Raw genomic sequence first — 21406 nt, 5'->3', positions numbered from 1 at the left:
TCTGTAAAAATGCAATCAAAGGCTTCATTGTTAAACATCACACAGAATTATGTACCAACACAATACGCTGTTACTAAGAAATATTCTAGTAAGAATATTTTTCTAACTATTTTGTGTCACAAAACTACAAAGCTGCCTTCCCCAAAATTCTATTTTTTGTGACATCCCAATGTCCCAAGCCTACAAAACCGATAATGCACATATGAAATTTAAAGCACAATAAATTATGTCAGTTCTATCTTAAGTTCCCAGGTTAACAATTCTCTACTAAACCCACTTCATGTGTGGGCTTTTGCTGTTGAGCTTTATCAACATCAGTGCAGAGAGACAAGGAAACCAGTTGTCTAGAGGTGGGAGGTAATGTAGAGAGTAAGATGGACATGAAACTGCACACACCCCCAGCTCCCCAATCCCCAAAGTTTTGTTGCAGAAGAAACACAGTAAAACTGCAGGGAGCTGCTGTTTCAAACAGGCTCTAACAGTGTTTGGTATCTACAGAATATAGATACTTAAAAACACATACTCTTCTATAGATACTTTGTGGAAATGCAGAAGATTCCCCAAATGATCTTTTTCTACCCTGAGCTGTTGCCAGTTTAGCATTGAACTGAAAGAATCAAGAAAAAGCAAAACATTAAATACGAACAGGAAAAAAAAAGTATGTTAAATAATACTAATATAATTTTCACTTTTTCTTTTTAAATTGGATTTTGTATATGAAAGCTTATCTACTATTTAATACGAGGACAGTGAAGCTAATTCAGTTTATTTAAAACAAGAATGCAATTACAAGTTACGTTTCTTTGAAAAATACCTCAAAATACTGCAAAGCAAGATGATTACTAAAATATTTGAAGTCTCCACCATGCGTGTCTGCAGGAGAAAATATAAAGGATACTAAAAACCTCTGAAACCATCATCTTTCCCTCATGTCCTAAGGAAAACTCAGCCCAAACACTTCAACACCTTATTTCTTTTTTGATATGCAAAAGGTTTGAAGTATTTCCTTAGTTGTTTCTGTAATGACAGTGGCTTAAAATCTGAGCCATGAAATACGTGTTGTATTCTGTGACTAAAATCACCACAGGATTAGAAGTCTTTAAGCTCCTGGAAGTTTACATAAAATAATATCTTTCCAGCATCCGGAAGTTAAACAGAATGAAAATAAGCAAAACATTTTTTGTATAGCTCAAAAGCTAGCAAAATTGTCAAAGTTATTTAATACAAGAAAACTGCAAACTTCACTCTCCCCCCAGAGCAGGCAGAACTTGATTCCTGAGCAGAAGCAACTCAGATACTCAGATTATGGAAGGGAGCGCATGCCACCGAGCTTTGTAAAGACAATCTTTTTTGAAATTCCCCAGATACCATCATATTACTTTGTTAAGTACTAATTACTATTTTTCACAACACAGTCTCTTCTAGGTTTACCTGAAGCCCAACTGATCTTAACTCAGCTTTGTAATGCATACCTCTATCTGCAGTTTAATGATTTCTTTCTGCTTCTCTTCATTTTGAATTCTCAGCTGTCTAGTTATCTCTTGTGTTTCCAGGTCTTTTTTCTCTCTCTCTTCTTTATACTCCCTTTCTTTTGCTTCAACTAGTAACACAGTAACACCAAATATGATGATGACAGAAGTCATTTAGATGGAAAAATGACATAATTTCCCAAATATTAAAAATTTAATGAATAGCAGATCAACATTTCACAGGAAAACAATTTAATTCAAGCAAAGAACATAAGAAACCCCCCCCTATCCTATCTCAGCAAGATGAAGTCTCCTTGAAGAAGCATCATATTTTACAAAGAGTTTGGCTTTTTTCAGCTACTTGGATGAGCCTCTTCAAGGCTATGTCAGTATCGGGAAAAATAAATATTGAAATTATTTTTTTTCTTGTTGCAGTATTATTTATTTGTGAAAATGCGCATAGCTCATTTGCTCATATGCCCGTACTTCCCTGAGCATAGCTGGAACACTCTAACAGCAGTCTAGCTAATAGTTCAAATTAAACCAAACTTTAATTCCTTCAGATTTTTAGGTCCAAATTCCCATTGTCTGTTCTACCTGTTTGGGAATTTCTGCTCGTCCTGTGTTGCTGTACTAATGCCTCATTGCCACTGTCTGCGTTTGAGCTAAGATAAAATTGAGTTGAATACTACCCATCTTTAGCTTTCATATTTCCACAATGAAGCAGAACTTGTACTTTTCCTAGATGAAGGTGTAGCTCCTACAGGTTACAATATTTTTTACCTAATGCCATAGGATTCAGTCCTCAGAACACTTACTTTTTTTCATCATATCGCAATTCAGCTTCATTATTTCTGATTTGTGGTCTTCCTCTTTGGTTTTAATTTCCTTCCTAAGTTTCTCAATCTGACCTTTATATTCCTGCAAATGTAAAAGGCTTCATAAGAATACTGAGTTTTCTGTGCTCTCAGTCTTCTGTGAAGCACAACATTCATGTGAAATGTACAATACTCTGTAATTCAGTATGTGCTTTATCCTCCATCTAGTAAATTCAAAATGCCCAATTACTTCTTACACAATCTGGCTGAAGTCCACAGATAAAAATTACAGCATACTTCTTTGCACTGCAGCTATCAGTTAATATAAAATCAGAAACTGTACTCATTAGGAGAACAGGCAAATGGAGAAGTAACATTCCTTTCCCCAAGGATCTGATACAGTGCTGCAGTTACGCAAGTGATACAGTTTTATATTTCTGGGTATTTGACTGTAAGATTGTACAACAAAAATCGTATTTAAAGTATGAATTTTCTTAGTATTGCTTATCCCAAGGATTTCACAACTTCATACTGGCAGCAGTCCAAAACTCAGTGATATCAGCAGCAGTGACGATGATAGCACTGATACTCAAGTAGAAGAGTTTGAGCACGCCTATTGTTAAGTTTGCTCCAATTACTACTCCAGAATTATCAAGGAACTGGCAGTAGCTGCCAGTGTAGAAGTACTTACTCCAAAACTCTTGTCAGAGCCTTCTGACACAGAGAAACACTGAGAAAGGCAGTTACTGATCAGTGGTAATAGTGTATGTGGACATATTCAAGTAAGTGCCTTCAGGGCAAGAGTAGGAAGTTTCGCCATGCCATACATCTGTATAATGCACAGAATCATAGTTTTCTCACATCTGTCAGAAGGTGTTACTTCTTTTATTCTCAAGCTGTCAAGATGACACCTCTATTGGTATAAAAATTTAATCTTAACTCATGGTTAGTACAAACACAGACAAAGAAAATCAGCACTGGGATTCCTAATCCTACAGAGGTAACAGATCTGCAATCTGAGCACAGGGAACTAACACAAATAGTGATTAGCACTGCTGGTGTTACCTCCTTTCCAAAAACGAATGGCATAGATAAAAAGTAGAAAGATGACAAATGGAATTTATTATGACATACAGATAAAAAGTACAGACCTATTATCTTTGTAGCATTTACTCCAAAAGAAACTATAGTCAAAATTCAGACAGTTCTTGATTCTCTGGCAGTATAGCACGCATTGTGAATATCAAAACCTTAGTCCCACATAAAAATATAGTCTTACTCAAGAGATTAGATTTTTGAATGAATTTAGTTGAATTTGAAGCTAAATACAGGGAAAAAAAAAAAAAGTGCAATTTAGATTGAGCCAAGTTTTTCAGCTCTTAGGAGTTCTGACCTCTTAGTCCCTCTAACACATTCTCATATTAATATTTCATGAGAACAACTCTTCTCTTTTTACACATGATAAATGTTAGAAAAAGTGCAACAATAACGGTATCAGTAGCAAACCCAAGAATATAAAGGTATATGAACTGCTAACATGGACATAAACAAATATGCCTCTACATACAGAACGATCACTTGTGACATACCTGTTCACAAGTCTTTAATTTCTCTTCCAAGATGTGAATGGTACCCTTTAGTCTATCATTCTCATCTATGTGAATGAAAAATTATATGACACACTAAGAAGTACATTTTGACAGTATTATTAGCAGGAAAGCAAAATCAGGAAATTAATTCAATTTTTTGACTTTCCTTACCTTTAAGAAACTTTTTGCGTAGACATGCTAATCATCATTTACAGAACTACATAGTCTCCATTTTCTTCTTTAACAAGAAAATTAATAGTTTAATCATAATACCTACCTGGTGTTACTATATTGAACTGTCTTGAGCCTTCTGATAACTGTTGCATTCAAGAAAATCTAGATACAATTTTTTTTTGGCTCAGAAAATTAAAGATTATTACCATGGCTACAACAGTTTTGAATTGGAAGATGCAACTTTTTAAGTACTTGTTTCTCCAAACCTAAAATTAGTATCTTAAAAACAGAATTTAGAAAAAGCATATTATTAATTTTTAGTATTATTAAATGTCTCTTTGAGTATTAAAAGCAACCATATACTTCAAATTTTTAAAGTATTATTAATATTTATGCCTATATGCCTTAAAAACACAATGGGTATAAAATTAGCTACATGGTATAGATAACAGCTACATTTTAATAACATGCCACTGAGGATTAAGACTTTTTGTTTTAACCAAGTGATAAAAACTATGTATAACCATTTCAATACACTACAGTCCAACAGCTGAATGATAACATCTCACTTTTTGTAAAACTGCCTGTGCTATGCTGAAGTAAATTTGAAGTCCAACTATTGATTAAAAAAAACTCGCTGAGGCAGAACTTCTTTTACACGTGGATTCTAAGGAGGATAATAGCAACAGACATTCATTAAGCACCACAGACCACCAAAGTCTGCACAAGATTGGTTTTAGGCAATTTTTCCCCCCTTTCTGCTTGGCTGTGTTTGAGTTTCTCTCTCTGAAAAAGAACAGTAAATATAATAATAAAAAATTAAATACCTGCTCATTCAAAATTACGGTACAATATATATGTAGAAACATTTTTGCTTTTACCTTTCACATTACACTGTTTTTCAATGGTTTGTATTAAACCCTTCATCACATTCTGTAGAGTAGCACATTCTAAAAGAAATTAAAAATCCAGTATTTTTAAATAATTACTTCAAAATTTTAATTTTATATTTTTATAAACTTTTCTCAAACATTTTATAATTGTCTTGATTAAATATTAGTCTAGGTCTTCTTGCTGACTACAGAAATAACTAAGATTATTATTACATTAATAATAAGATTATTATTACTGCTTAATTTTAGCTTTCAGTATGCGAGAGATTAAAAACAATTATGTCAAGCAATATGAAAAATTTCATAAAGCTATTACATTTTTGCTTCTAGCCAGAAAACAGAGATGTTACTGTTTTCTGGGCAATAATGGAAGTCTTCCATATCAGCATTCCAGCAGTTTGATGTAGTTAATGAAACTGAGGCTTACTTTCCTGATAGCGTTTTTGCCAGGATTCTTTTTCACAAGACCAGCACTATCCACTTATTGCAGTTTCTCACTCCCTTTTCAGAGCATACTAACTTCATCTTCTGGGTCAACATAAACTTGGAGAGATGCAGAATATGCTACTATAACCCCATTATCTCATTTCAAACAAAGTAATGATGTCTGTGTGCACATACATGCAACTTATCAGTTTAAATACCTGTGTATTTAATTATTTTATTTTTTAAATTGTATTTTTAGTACTTGAAAACCATACTGACTGCCTGTAATACAACATTTGGTTTTCCTTAAATGCTGGTTTTATCCCTTATATTTGTTCCTTGTAAACTTATCAGTAAAGTAGCAAAACATTCAAAGACTGGGAAGACTGGGAACGCTAAACTTGAGGTTCCTTACTTATTCTTACTTTACTCGTAAAACCTTTCTCTCCATTTCCAGAGTACCACTGCATTTAAGGGACTTTCAGTTTCCGCAACAGATAGATTATGCTAAATAACAGCTACTTTTCTCATGACACCAAAGCTCTGTTGCAAATTGTAGATCACATAATTAAAGATTAGATTACAAATAATGGAGTCAGGAAGACGAATTGAGATCCCAGCTCAGAGATTCAGTTTTCCACTCAATCTTTTTGACCTTTAGTCTACTCTTGCATCAACTCCGCTTTTCATGCAGCAGAGTACGTCATCTGTATTCTCCCGGTCCATGCTTCCAAGAAGCCAGTAGAGGGAGCACGAACAGCACAGAAACATTGCCTGTCCTCAGTTCCTGCGCTGGATCGAAAAGCATTTGTCGAAAAATCCTAATCGAAGGCGGAAGCAGCAGTTAGCATGCCAATTTGTACCAACTAGTTTTGCAGTGTATACACTACAAATTCCCTCCTAAAAATTTGAGAACGTACAGAAATAAACCCGAATGCTTGCAATTCATGGACAAAGTGGAAAGACACCTATGCATTTCAGTAAACAGTAAGCAGCTACTCTCACAATGAGTCACTGCTATTTAAGTGCAAGCCACTCTTTTATATCTGCTTATCTTTCTTATCTCTAAAGGATGTATCCTGGCAAATCGCTTATGCGATTCTAGTGACTGGAAAAGAATACTGGAAACCCAAAAGTTTTTCTTGTCTACGTTAAGGAAGAAAAAGCAAAATTTTGTTACATGGTTGCAGCTTTGTGGGTCACTGGCATAGCATCTGTTACGGATTCTGTGTAGTTCCTTCCCTTTAAAGAATACTGTCTACATGCAGAAAGACTGAACAGCCTAAGGTGCTCTTCTTCCCTGTTTAATATTTACAATTTCTTGCAGCTGCTTCTGTCCGCATTTATGACTGAAGCTATTGGCTTCTTTTAAAGGACAATCACACCAAGCACTTTGTCCTTTAACACCTCTGAAACACTAAGTCAAGAAATATGCAGTCCTAAAGATGCTAAGTAGAGCCACCTTGAGTACTCATAAGACAATAATGTGATTGGTTTCTTTTTAGAAACTACAGTAGATTTTAGTTCAGAATTGTAGCCTGCACCACAAAAGTCCGTTCAGTCACCAGAGAAAAGGTTTAGGTGCAGAAGACAAGAATTCCAGGCTTGTGACTGTCTCACGCCCATCTGCAAGGATTCACTCTAAACAAAAACTGCAGTTCTGAATCTCACCTTTGTTTAGCAAAGAACGTATCAAGGCAAAATAAAGCTGTCAGGGTCCGACTAGAGAAAAACCCCAGTGCTGTACCCTGTTTCAGTTTGTGATCCCAATAGTGAAATTAAGACACAAACAAGGTCAAGTACCATAATCAGACTCTTTGTTTATTACAAATTCCAAAAAGACAGTTATTGTAAAAAAGAGGGATATTACTGTAATAAAGGGGATCGCGATAGGACAGATTGGAAAAGAGGCAGAAAATGAAGTAAGAATTTGGGGTGCAGAGAGAGTGACAGAGGTAGATAGTCACCACTGTGGATCCAGCTGTGTCCTGGGGATCTGTTGTCTTTGGGGGTGGGAGTTCTTCAGGGTTCGTAGTCTTGTAGTATTAGAGCAGAGTGTCCCTCAAGAGTCCGTCGGTGGTGGTTTGTCCTCATGGAGGCATCCTTCTGGAATCCCCTTGAAGGTACCTCGTGGAGTGCATCTCATGGAGGTGCCCTCATGGCGATATCTCACGGAGGGTGTCCCTCAGGGTCCGGAGTAGTCATCGGCAGAGACTATTCTCACAGAGGTGTCCTTCTGGAGTCATCCTCTTGGCAATGGCTCCCCAGTGATGTGTCTCTTGGTGATGTCCTTTTCCCTTTTGTAAAGAGTGGGGGGGAGTACCTCTGCTCTTCATGTCACGTATTACACGTTCCTGGTGGACCAGATTCCCCGGTCTTGCAGCCAGCTCTTCAACTGCGATGTCTGCACACACACGTGTCTGCAGCAGTTCTTGGGATAACAGACATCAATTCCTCACACCAGTCCTCAAGGTAAGGCCTGAAGAGTCTTACCAGCTCTTCCTCATTCATCCCTCAGGCAACGGATGGTGGAGTCCCATTTCAATTCCTTACACCAATCCTTGAGGCAATGGAAGAGTCTAAACTCCTCCCACACTTCTCCCAGGCAATGGATGGAAGAGTCTTATCTCAACTCCTCCCACCCATTTCTGACACAATGGTCGGTGGAGTCCCATTTCAATTCTTCACACCCATCCTTGAGGCAATGGAAGGAAGAATCTTATCTCAGCTTCTACCAGTCTTTGAGACAATGGACACTGGAGTCTGATTTTGGATCAGTCTCTCACAAAAGCTCATTTATGACCCTTCAGAACATGTATACATTTCATAGAATCATAGAATAGTGAGGGATGGAAAGGACCTTGAGATCATCTAGTTCCAACCCCCCTGCCATGGGCAGGGACACCCCACACTAAACCATACCACCCAAGGCCTCATCCAACCTGGCCTTGAACACTGCCAAGGATGGAGCATTCACAACCTCCCTGGGCAACCCATTCCAGTGCCTCACCACCCTCACAGTAAAGAATTTCTTCCTTATATCCAATCTAAACTTCCCTTGTTTAAGTTTGAATCTGTTACCCCTTGTCTTGTCACTACATTTGCCCAGTTGCTCATCTTTTCTCATCTTATCTTTGGTTCAGGTGTTTCACTCTCCCCCCTCCCTTGAAATTTAGAAATTTTCTTTCTTCCTTTGCATTTCCTTCAGAATTCTGAGTCTCCTTTTACCTTAAACAGATCCAGAGAGAAACTTCCTGCAATCAGGGATGTCACAAGGTCCTCAGGTTCTCACTTATACTTGTTGGAGACTTTCCAGGTGCTACTTCTGTTTCTCATACTAACAAAGAGTTCTTAGGCTGCATAAAATTCCACCCAACCACCACTGGCAGTCACAAACCCCTCAGGATAGACAAAACAGCTTTTCCTGCCATAATGCCCTTTCACTCTGCTCCTCTGCTGTAAGTAGCATGTTTATCTGGAATCGTATGTGAATTATTCATCACTATGTGGTCTCATGGTTTTTTCCTTAGCTGTTCTGTGAATTGCTTTGCGGTTTACTGATAAACCTTATATTCTAAAAAAGAGTGGTTTACCTATCCTGCAAATTCGCACAACTGGAGTCTGGTAGGATAGCTGTTGCCAGAGTAAGAATGGAAGTATCAGTGCTCCATGTGGCCCCTTATAGATTCTCCAGTTCTGCAGAGGATCCTTTTATAACTGCATCAATAACAGTGACTGCTTTTAATACCACAGTGCTTTGGCTTTCAAAAAGGTTTTACAAGGAATTGCAGTGGTCTGATTCTGAATACACAGTATGCTGTTACCCCTTGTGAAGGGTCAATGTTGCAGGTGAATTTGATGAAGGTGCAAAGCCCATTTCTATCCATTTCAAAATGAAAAAAACCCCACAAATCCAAAATGTTTTATAAATATGTACTATAATTTATAATCACTACACCAACCATAATGTCCTTGTGAAATACTTCTAACATTACGGTCACTGCTGATCTCCTGTAAAATGGGAAATGTTTACCTCAAGATTCCTCTGACAGCATCTGCTGTAGATTATGGCAATTTCCTGCCCAAAATGTTTTGTGAATATCTGCTTTCTGATCACCATTCATGAATGCAATTAAAAAATGCAAACTTATAAACACTTTATGACATGATACTTGAAGTGTTTGCCTTATTGGTAAGCACATTAACCTAATAAAACAGCCACAATAACTGTCTAATTTCTAAATGCATTCTATCCCTTTGGCATCTCTTACTTACCTTTCACCTTCTGAAGTAAAAGGGGATACCTCCTGGATGTTCCATCTATTTCAAGTTCCTGCTTTTCACTTTGTTTTGTTACTGCTACTAACAGCTCTGCAGTCTCTCTCCCTCATTGACCAGAATCCTTGCATTCCAATAATTCTGTCTCTTGTCTTCATCCGTACTAATTTGTACAACCACTATGACTTCAATATTATTGAGATTTGTTTTTTCTTGACTATCCTTGCTGCTAAAACTTGAATTAATTTTTCATGCTGATTGCTCTGCTTCTCCTTTTTTGGACTTTGGCCATTCACATTTTTTTTCCAATCATGTGTTTCAAAACAGATCCAGAGGTCATTTTCTTCAGTTGTATCTGTGTAACTAACTCCTCAAATCATTTCATTCCTACCTCAACAAAGTGAGGCACTACTATTTACAATGCTGCAATCTCTCTCCTGACTTTATAGCATTTTCAGTCCGTCCTACTTGGGCAATCCTTGTTTCAGTCAGCACAGCTGCTCTGATTTCCTGAGTTGTCACTTTGACTTTTCTGCTATCTTTTGTCCCATAGTTTCTGTTGAAAAAAGTTTTGTTGTCCACCTTTTCCTTTCCCTTTTTTAAAAATCTGTATTGTATAATCCCCCTCCTCTCTTTTTTTGTCAATAATGAGGCCTCTTGATCTGTTTCTGAATGACTGTCCTGCATTGTCTTTTGTGCTTATTAGAGAAACAAATGCCTCTAATGAATCAAACCAAAGTTCAACCCAGTTCATTATCCCACTTCACAATTCCCAGTAGAAGATACTTCAGAAAAGAAGGAAAAAAACTGGATAAACGTTACCCTTAATCTATTCTGACAGTTTCACAAAAAATAAGGGAGACCTGAGTGAGAGGTACTGCCACAATGTTTAACAAAGATGTTAAGTTTTGATAAACAATTTTTAAAAATCTTTTTGGACTAATCTATTCTTCTGTTTCCACAAGCTCCTGTGGAATTGATTTAACAAATTTATTTTGCAATATATGGAAAAGTTACTCCTTTTGTTTGCTTTAAATCAATGAACAAGTTCTCTTATTAAGCAGTGACTATTCATCTCCTAGTCACTTTATGTTCATAATTTTACAGCTGTAAGTCATATCAGCTTTACTCTTTCTCTTCAGGCTGAAAAGGACCCAGTCAATTTAAGTCTTTCTTCAATGATGTTCCAAAATTGTGACCAAACCTGTAAGGACCTCAAGTGCACTCCGCCCCCCCCCACCTTCTGGGTGTTCTGCTGGGCTCAAGGCCAACTTAGAAAGAGTATCTCTAGTGACCTTGAAAAAAGCTTTTTGAAGAAAGCTGTCAGAAGACTCAGAAGGGGCTGTCCCTCCTTCCCCTGCCAGCTGCTTTTAAGCTGAGGCTTTTGCTTTTGGCCTGTCTTTATCTATGGCACAGCTGTGTTGCAGCAATCTACATACCATGTAGATCTATAGCCTCCTCCTGACCTAGGGAGTGACTTCCTGGCTTGATTTCAAATTTGCCTCATTACAGACAGTGTCTGGCCCCTGTTACTATTTCTGAAGCTGATCCTGCCTCAGCCTCCTGTCTTGACCTTGGACCTGTTCCATCACTACATGCTTGTTTGGTAATGTGGACTTTTGGCTGACCCTCACAGCCCTCACTTGGGCCAGCCCTGCACGGGTACAGTGGGAGTGAATCTCAGCTGGTGAAGTCCCTACTTCTGTGGGCTTTGTTAGATGACTGGTTCCTGATTGCCCATCCCCTGCTCCTCCCTGATAATACCAAACCTTGCCACCTTCTCTGTTACCTTTTCTAGTTCTGGCATGCCGATTTTGAAACATCCAGACCAGAACTTTACATGAAAATCATAGACTTTACAAGGACATGATATGCATTTCTCTACTTCTCCCATAAGCTTGCCTATCACTGTTTTTGCTTCTTTGACCACTTACATTTTCAGAGAACTACCCAGAAACAAACCGGTTTGTCTTCCCTGAAAAGTAGCAAACTAGCACCTGCCACTCTTTGCACAAAATAGCTCCCATATGCACTATTACTGGTTTTCCTTTCCCCTTTTTATCACTCTTTATTGTGTACCGGATTTTTGGTGTAATGGAATTGACTGGCATCATGAGCAAACTTCACTTACTTACTCAATAGCTTTTCCAATTAATTTCTGATTATGCTGAATTACTTAAGTCCCATCACATCTCTAAGTGAAACCAAGTAGCAACCTCACTTCAGCATGAAACTAATTTTTATTCTTAAACTTATAAGTTTTATTCTGTTTTATTCTGTTTCCTAACACTTAGCAAGTTGATTTGGCAGAGACCAAAGTTCTACAAAAAGACGAATCTTTCAGCAACTCTATAGAGAATAAGCAACCACAAATGTATGCTAAGTATTAGATACTATTTCTCTTTTCAAATACTCATCTGAAAAGATATACTTCTAGAATAACAATAATAAAAATCCTCCTTCATTTGGCAGGATTATACATCATTTTTATTATGATGTATAGGCTTACAATTTCCACCTATGAAACAGTAAATGCCATATGATTATTTCATTATGAACAGTTTGAATTCTCTTAATATTAATATAAACTGTTACTACCATTCATTACTATTCAGCACCATAATGACATCTGGTATACAAAGCAAAACAGAGCCCCAGCTGATCACATTAAAGCTGACAGTAACACAAGTGCAGCCTGTGGAATAAATTTACAACAGTGATATCAGCTTAATTGAAATCAGCCTTACATGACTATATACAATTCCTTATACTTCCTAACTGGAAATGAGATAAAATCTTGACAGTGACATTAAAAACACAAAATGGGCTGTCACATTGTTTAATCTGACCTCTTCAGAGATTAAATCTCACACAGATAGAAAGTATAATCACTTGAGCCAGTTTTTTAGTCCTCTAGAGATTGAACATTTGTATAGGCAGAACACACCGAGATTCCAACAACACCCAATGTCCTTAAATAACCCATGTATGTGAATGGAATTCAGACAGGAATACTAAACCTTCAATATACCAGTCAACATGGTACAAGGAAAATATATTCCCAGGCAATCTGGGCTATTGGATTGTCCCTAAGCAAACCAAATCACACAAGCTACTAAGAAACATAATTCTTTGTGTTACCTCAGAGCAACAGCCCCACCAGCCTGACATGCCATCTCCAATTACAGGCAATCTTTGACATTTCAGAGGGAAGCAAATTATGCATCCAAGAATGCACCTGGCTCATTTCTCACTGGGCAAAACATTTCTGGTGACCAGGTGAAACATAACATTTGTCATCTTGATACCATTAGAGAACAGCTCAGCTGGAGGCACGATAGTGTCAGTCCTGACCTTATTTTTCCCAAATGTTGGCCCTATTGTTCTACACAGACATCTGAGCTGCTTGTGGATTAATCCAACTCACAGGCTAGCATTTGAAGTAAAACTGCCGATGATAGTTTGCTTAAAAAATACTGCCTTTGTAAACTGTGGAAGTTCACTAGAAGCTCAAGAGGCCTGCACGAATGGGAAAGGCAAAAAGTCAAAAGAAAAAAGATGAAAAAAAAATACAGAAGTTTTTATTGCATAGGTACTGCATGCATTCAAAAATCTCTTTAAGTGGATGGATATTAACATCAGGTGGAAACTGGTAACTTTATTGCAGTTCTCAAGGCAAGTCTGTGGGTTAAAGTTATCTGGTTTATGCAAACGACATGGATTCTATTACATGAACCAGGATTAAGTATTACTGGTTTTCACACAGTATCTTAGATCCTTGCTATTTTATTTTCGTGTTTTATATGGCTGAAAATAATGGAATTTCCTGAATAGATGCAAAAACCATACAGTTTTTTAAAAAATAACTTACCTTCTCTTACTGATTCTTCCTTTGACTGGCTTAATGTTAACAATCTGTTACATTTTTCCAGCTTAAAACCCAGTAGGTTATTTACATCATTAACTTCTGTTATTTTCTAGAAAATTAGAAAAAAATTATACTAGTTATACAAATGATACAATATCTTTAAATTTAAATCTTGAGTTTTACATTAATATAAAACTTAATTTTGCAACAGTGCAGTCACAAACCCATTTCATTGGCCATTCTGGAAATTCTGTAATAGAGAAGAATGATGCTCGACTTGAGAACCTGTGCTATTAAGAGTTTACTCTTTAGAACTAAGAATGCCAACTCACATCACTAGTTATAAATTATTTTCAATTTGGTAGTCCACAGTCTGGATCAATCCTTGGCAAGGTTCTTTTTACTGCTCTGCATATGAGGCTGTCAGTGGTTTAACTGAGCACCAACATAAGTAATGGGTGTGAATAGGAACTGGTATATTTTTTCCATGAGAAATGCAAAATTCATTTCAGATGCCCCTTTTATATTATCTCTTGCATGGACTTACAGATCAGGAAATCACCAGAGAGCTGGCCAGCGTGGGTCTAACAAGAAATACAGTACTGATTTTCCTCAGTGGATCAATCTTTTAAGAACTGACATGTATGTAAAATACAGATAGCTCAATGCATACTGAACAAAAAAACAGATGTTCCTGCTGTGGCAGTGACATTTTTCAAGAACAAGGAATGATTTCTAACAGAGTATAGAATCATAGAATCATAGAATAGTTAGGGTTGGAAAGGACCTTAAGATCATCTAGTTCCAAACCCCCTGCCATGGGCAGGGACACCCCACACTAAACCATGCCACCCAAGGCCTCATCCAACCTGGCCTTGAACACCGCCAAGGATGGAGCATTCACAACCTCCCCTGGGCAACCCATTCCAGTGCCTCACCACCCTCTCAGTAAAGAATTTCTCAGTAAAAAATAGAATCCAATCTAAACTTCCCCTGTTTAAGTTTGAACCCGTTACCCCTTGTCCTGTCACTACAGTCCCTGATGAATAGTTCATCCTCAGCATCCTTGTAGGCCCCCTTCAGATACTGGAAGGCTGCTATGAGGTCTCCACGCAGCCTTCTCTTCTCCAGGATGAACAGCCCCAACTTTCTCAGCCTGTCTTCATATGGGAGGTGCTCCAGTCCCCTGATCATCCTTGTAGCCCTCTTCTGGACTTGTTCCAATAGTTCCATGTCCTTTTTATGTTGAGGACACCAGAACTGCACACAATACTCCAAGTGAGGTCTCACAGCTGTTATCTGTTACCTCCATAACAATACTGTTATCTCCCATAGCAGCTACTGAGACAAGGGAACACTTCCATGCTTTTCATGAGGAGCCTAAATTGGCCTCTGCACATTAAAATTCTAGCACAGAAACAAAGGCTTCTCTGACTCCACAGAAGTCATTCATAACTGAAATACAGTCAATTCAAACACTCTGAAGGCAGTACTACAAGACATTATGATAAAATAAGCTGATACCATTTAGAGGTAATTTCACTCAAAAAGTTTATTAAAATGTCACAGAATATTTATAGTTAGCAGTTTCAACATTTTTTGCCTTCTACACTTACCTTTTCTATCTCTGAGACATTATCTAAAAGTTTATCAAGGTTGACCACACTGATTCTCTTCATCGGTTCTTCAGGTCTGTGACTCATTTTTCTCCTCGACCAGTGATCACTGTATATATGAAAAAAAGATCTATGAATTCACACACTTCTTATTCATATAATGTCAAAAGATTTCATATGCACAAATGTGATCAGAATAACAATTTTTTAAAAATTTTAAACTTTCAAACTTAAAATTTTTAACCTTTTTTTAAAAAGAACACTTTTGCATGTGTAGTTAAACTTGAACCTAAGATCTTGCATTTCTAGAATACATAGTGAATATTAAAAAGTGCAAGGAACATCTACCAAACTGTAAGATGATACAGATGAACTGGGAATTTTTTTCTGCAATTAAAAAATAAACCTGAATCCACTTCCATAGTGGATGCAATTTTACATAAATATATCAGGGATGTGCACATAGGATGCTTTTAAAACATGTGACTAATTTCTCTTTAGATACTCTATTAAAGCAGATTTGTCTTCCTGCCCTCACTTTAAATCAATAGAAACAATTACTTCTTCTCTACTGTGCACAATTTGTTGGCAACAGATGAAATTTTGTTAAGTTTGATTAACTTCAAAAATGTTGCTTAAGAAAGTTAAGATTTCACCAGGCACACATTAATGCAGAATCTTTCATCTGTGTAGATTCTTTAATACTTTACTACTCAGGTTTCAAGTTACACATTTTCTTAGAAACAGTTTGCATTAATACCAGTGACGAGACACTGCAGCACAAAAACCTTACCATATGAGTAAATAGACAAAATTTTTGAAAAGCACCCATATATTCCAGATAAATCCCTATTTTTAGCAGACATTCTGCTTACAGAATCTTCAACATATATTTGTAAGATGGATCTGAAAGACACAGTATGAATCCTTCTGAGAATATTGAAACTATCTCTGAGCATCAGGCTCCATGAAGCAAAAACACCAGTGCCAAGCAAACCTCATGTATTCCAGATAAAATCATCACTTCTATGTGTTAATGTATGAACTGCCTTTTTACAAATAAGAAAAAATAGCAATGAGAGAAATGGAGCAGAAGTTAGAAAGCGTGCACTACCCAGAAACTGAATGGGTTTCCAGGCAGAAATACTTACAGTAAAGTTAGGAGGAAACAGATCTGTAAATGAACAACTACTAAGCAGGAACCAAAATTACCTAACTGAATCATTTTCGTAGTCATTCAATATTTGTAAGACTTCATGTGTACATAACTTTTTCACCAAAGCAGTAATATGAAGATATCAGTTCTGTGTGTTTAATACTATTTTTTCTCTTGTATCCACTGTTTCCCCAAACTGATTAAAACTAATTCATTAGATAAAGCTATCTTTTTTTTAATCAATAATTTTCAAGAATGTATGTAACATTTAAGAACTCACATTTCTAAGTTAAATTAGGGACATTTTTACAAAGTTAGCAATCTTACTGACTTCTGTTATTACTATATAAGGACTTGTTAAAGTGTATTTTAAAATATTCAATACATTCAATTCTGCAAAACAATTACATATCTTAATATTCTATGAATTGATAAATTATCTAATCTATTCTTCACACTATAAATGCCAAGCCCTAACCTTTCCAGTCATTTTCATGGTCAGTATGTGATCTGTCAATCACCATTTCTTTTCATCATGCTCTTTTACCCTCTAAATTTTGACAGAGGATGGGAGCTGCCATGTTGCATCCTGTTTTGTTTATGTACTTCCTAGTTCCATGACATCATTTGTTTTCTCTGAAGACAGAACTTTGGGCAACAGTGCCAATTGTTGAAAACTCCTGTTGAATCGTAACACTAAATCATGGAATCATGCAATGGTTTGAACTGGAAAGGGCCTTAAGATTATCTAGTTCCAATCCCCCTGCCATGGGCAGGGACACCTTCCACCACACCAGGTGGCCCCAAGCCCCATCCAACCTGGCCTTCAGCGTCTCCAGGGATGGAGCATCCGCAGCTTCTCTGAACAACCTGTTCCAGCACCTCACCACCCTCACAGTAAAGAGCTTCTTCCTTATATCTAACCTAAATCTCCCCTGTTTAAGTCTGAACCCATTACCCTTTGTCTTAACACTACAGTCCCTGATGGAGAGCCCAATATGTTGTCCTATTAATGTTGGTTTTCTTCCAGCAGGAAAACGAATCACTTTAATTTTTGTGTATATAATTATTGCATACATTTTCCAAAATTTTTGCTAAGCCTCCCACCCCTGCTTTGAACTATGATATTTATTTCTCAAGGGGAAAATCAAGGATTTAAAATGTACTTTTGTCTGTCATAAAATGGACAATTTTACTTAATCTTTCTTTAACCATGTCATGAAATGGACAATTTTACTTAATCTTTCTTTAACCACTTGCTGTCCATGCTCTCCAAGTAACCTCTCCTAAGTAGTGTAGCTGGTTATCTGATTTTGGAATTTAAGGTTTCATTTTTACTTCATGTAACAGTGAAACCTGCATTTATAAAAAGAATGTTAGTAAGCACTAATTTTTAACTGCATAACTCAATCAAATATCTTAATTACTCAATAACAGGCACTCCAATAGTCTCTGGACTCTACCCTTCTTTGAGACAGTTATCTGCGTTGATTATAACCTCGTTTTAACTACTCTTCGAAGACCCTGGGCACACTTAAAACATCGTTTACAGATCAAAGTTATTGCCTCCCAAGCAGCACCTACTTGTGGGCCCCACCCACCTCCTCATCCGGTTTCACAGATAGCCCCAATAGCACAGAACCATCAGCGGCACCACTGCAAACCCCACCGCTGGCGCCCACAAAGCCCCGACGACCTCCTTTCCCTCTCCCACTTCTGAAATCAGTCTATAGACAATGCTGTAGGTAGAAGTAACACCTTTTCACAGGTCAGGAGCACCGGGCGCCCAAAGGACCGCCTGTTTCTCCTCAGTGCACTGATATAACTAGCTACAAACCACCTCAACACACCCATTGGAAGGCGGGAAATCAGCTCAACGGAGCGTACCACCACCAACCGTGGCGGGGGAGGGAGAGGGGTCGCTCCCCCTCCCCGCTCATCCTGTGGTGGGCTCGACCGCACGTCCACAGTGGGACCTAGTTTGAGGCCCTCAAGGCGGGAGTGTTTGAGGGCTGAGCTGAGAGGAAGTGGCATGGGGTAGGTGGCGATCCTCGGAGCAGCGTGACAGGTGAGTTGGGGGAGTGTGCCCTGATGCTGCCCTGACACAGCCCCAAGGGCAGTGCAGCTGCTCCCTGCCTCACCAAAATACCCACACAAACCTCAAATACCCCAGCAGAGCATCTGTTGAGGCCCTGTTTTCACTCCTCTCTGTAGACGTGAATTGTTTTATCAAATGGCTCCTCACGTCGACAGTAACCTCAGTTCAGGGGGGACCTCGTGTGTGAGTGAATGTTCCTTTGAACAGCAGCAAATAGGCGCTGGATGGGAGCACTTCTGTGAGTGGTAGATCGATCAATCGATCGATTGCTTTTATCTCAGGTTTTTCAGTATTTATACTGTTCCTGTAATTATGGCAACCAAGCCGTGATGCTCCCTTATCTATCAGTCCTTTTCCTGAGGGAAATTACCACAAAAGGCTTCTGAGGAAAGTTTCCAAGACATAGAATCATAGAATCATAGATTCAGTTAGGTTGGAAAAGACCCTTAAGATCATCAAGTCAGCTGTTAACCCAGGAGTCCTCCAAATCTGAAGTACTGAAGATGTACGGAGCTGGGTTTCTTCCCTTTATTGCTTTCCTTTCCAAATGTTCCATTTTCTGAAGGCAAGAAGACAGAGCAGCTTTGTGAGGATTATGCCGTTTATGGAGGGAAGAACCATCCCCTGGACTTTTGTGCTCTCTCCAGGCTACCATGTTGCTTTTTCTGTACCAGGGCAATAGGCTTGGGGGGGGGAGGGGGGGGGAGGAGGGAGCAGCAGGACTCAGGTCTCACCAGCCCACAAACAACAGCCAAAGCAGCAAGAAGAGATTCTGAATCCCAAGGCTGTGGAGCTGGAGGTCAATTCCACAGGCAGGACTCTGTTTGTGATGGGCGCTGTATGCAGATGCTGCTGGTGGTAATGGAGGGTTACGCTGCTGAGAAATTGATTGTTCTGCTTAAATATGAAAAGGAGCAAGTTAATGCCATTATTTGTTTTCTGTAAGTGAAATTTAGTAGCAAGTCCTGCTAAGGTTGCTCTGTCCTAAAATACTTAGTATTGTGCCAGGATACTTTTTTTTTTTATTTTTTTTTTTTTATTTATATAAACATTTAAGACTGATAGTTACCCACTGGTTGCTGAATAACATACCCATGAAATCAGATGCATTTAAGCCATGTGGTCCCACAGGAAAATGGGGGAGTCCCACTTCAGCTCCTCACACCCTTCTCCCAAGCAATGGATACTGGAGTCTTATATCAATCCTTTCCACTCATCTCTGAGATAATGGCTTGTTGGAATTTCATCTCAGCTTCTCATACCACTCTTTGAGACAATGGACAGTGGAGTCTGATTTCAGATCAGTATCTCACACTTTTTATTGTCATTATAAGCATCCCTGTGTGAGAAACTTCTGTGCAAAGACCTATGAGATGGCAGTCGCAGCCATGTTTCCTATTCAGTTTCTCACAAAGAGCATCATCTGTGTATATTTAAAATGTCATGGTTGGGCATAGGCTCGAGCAATTTTTTACTGATCTTCATGTTATTATTGCATTTTTATGGTCTTTAATACCCTTCTTTACAACCCCAGCCATGCCAGGAGAACATGGCAGCTGCATTTACAGAGTTAAGGTTTGCCAAGATCCAACTCAGTTTACAAAATTATTGTTTTCTCTTATTCTGAAGAGCACATGGAAGCAAGACCGTAGGTTTTAATCTGCTCTAGACTGCTAGAGCACTCATCACCATGTTTAAAACCATGTTTAAAATAGTGTCAGGCTGCAGAGTAGCTTAGTAAAACAGGGATAAATTGTAGTAATGTACATCTTGGGCACCAGCATGCTGTTTGCTATGTTGTATTCCTCTTGCTAAAAAGATTTATTCTTCTGGTTTAGGAGATGAAAGTTGTCTGTCACAAAGGGTATTTGGTATGGAAGCACCCATTTCTGTTTCATTATCCTAAATGTTCTGTATTTGTCCAAAGAATGAAAAGAAATATACACAAATACATAGAAATCTGTCTTTAGTAAGCAGGTTAATACACTAGAACACATTTAAGTATAGATATTTAAATATAAAGAGATATATAGCTGTGTAGGCAAACATATCTATTAAAATAATACCTTTAACCATTAAAGTGACCTCAGAAAAAATAGTTGATTTCATGTTACCATCACTCATGCATGTTTGTTTGCTTGGAGTTGAAGGGTTTGTGAAAGAAAAAAAACAACTAGGTATATGACCTTATCCTCATAACTGGAGTCATCAAACAACATAAAAGGCTACTTAGTTTCAGCATGTTCTTGAGCTGTTACTTTGTTCAGAAACAAAAAAGAAATGTTCTTCCACAAATTATTTTTTCTTACGTTTTTGTGTCTTTTTGCTTGGCAAAGAATGACCTAATCTTTTCTTTATAGCTTCAGTAATTGAAAAAATAACGGCTTAGCAGTAATGTTTATGATATGTATCAAAATACATATTTAATTATTTGTAACAGGACACTGGTAAGTAATAAATTTCTGATGTTGCTTATATGAATTGCATATTCTTGTAATCTCAACAGGACTGTTCTGTAATGCAGGATAAAGCAAAAAAAAAAAAAAAAAAAGGGCAGGTAAACACCAGCTAAATTGTAAATGAAATCTTCTAAAATGTGTATCATTCTGTGACTATGCAAAAACCTGGATTTTGTAATCTTCAGAAGGAGTGATCAGGGTCTGTTCTAAAAATGACACAATCTTCTGTGTTAGCCGTATGATGTGATCAGTTTAAAATGGCTTTGATTGCCTTCTGAAATAACTTCATCGATTACTACAGGTGGAAAACCAGCTCACTGTTTTATGCTGTCTACATGTCTTTGTCTGGAGTAGCCTGTGTTTGTCTGCAGCATAAATATTAAGAAAATATTTAGCCATATGGTATTGAAGGTAGACATGTTCCAGCACTTCGTTGCACAGGCAGACTAGTATCTGCTGTTTCCAAGAGGAGTAAAGCCCCACGTACATCATTACAGCCTAAGAGATCTTTGCAGTCATTTAGTTTGTCAGAACAATATTTTTGTGTTAAAAGTCTCAACCA

At 37.8% G+C, this 21406-nt stretch overlaps 1 protein-coding gene across 1 annotated transcript; it reads right to left on the bottom strand.

The window, feature by feature from the left end:
- Positions 1-7: 7 nt before the first annotated feature.
- CCDC152 (coiled-coil domain containing 152) lies at positions 8-15194 on the bottom strand (the record flags this gene model as incomplete). Its single annotated transcript, XM_080638268.1, has 6 exons — positions 8-1639; positions 2288-2390; positions 3877-3941; positions 4932-5000; positions 13519-13624; positions 15132-15194. The coding sequence occupies 6 exons, from the start codon at positions 15192-15194 to the stop codon at positions 1449-1451; spliced, it is 597 nt and encodes a 198-aa protein (XP_080494394.1). The 3' UTR covers positions 8-1448.
- Between the last annotated feature and the right edge of the window lie 6212 nt (positions 15195-21406).

The sequence above is a fragment of the Psittacula echo genome (assembly GCF_963264785.1).
Source record: "Psittacula echo genome assembly, chromosome: Z".
In the NCBI taxonomy this organism is placed as follows: Eukaryota; Metazoa; Chordata; class Aves; order Psittaciformes; family Psittacidae; genus Psittacula; species Psittacula echo.
This window is presented reverse-complemented; position numbering and strand designations above follow the sequence as displayed.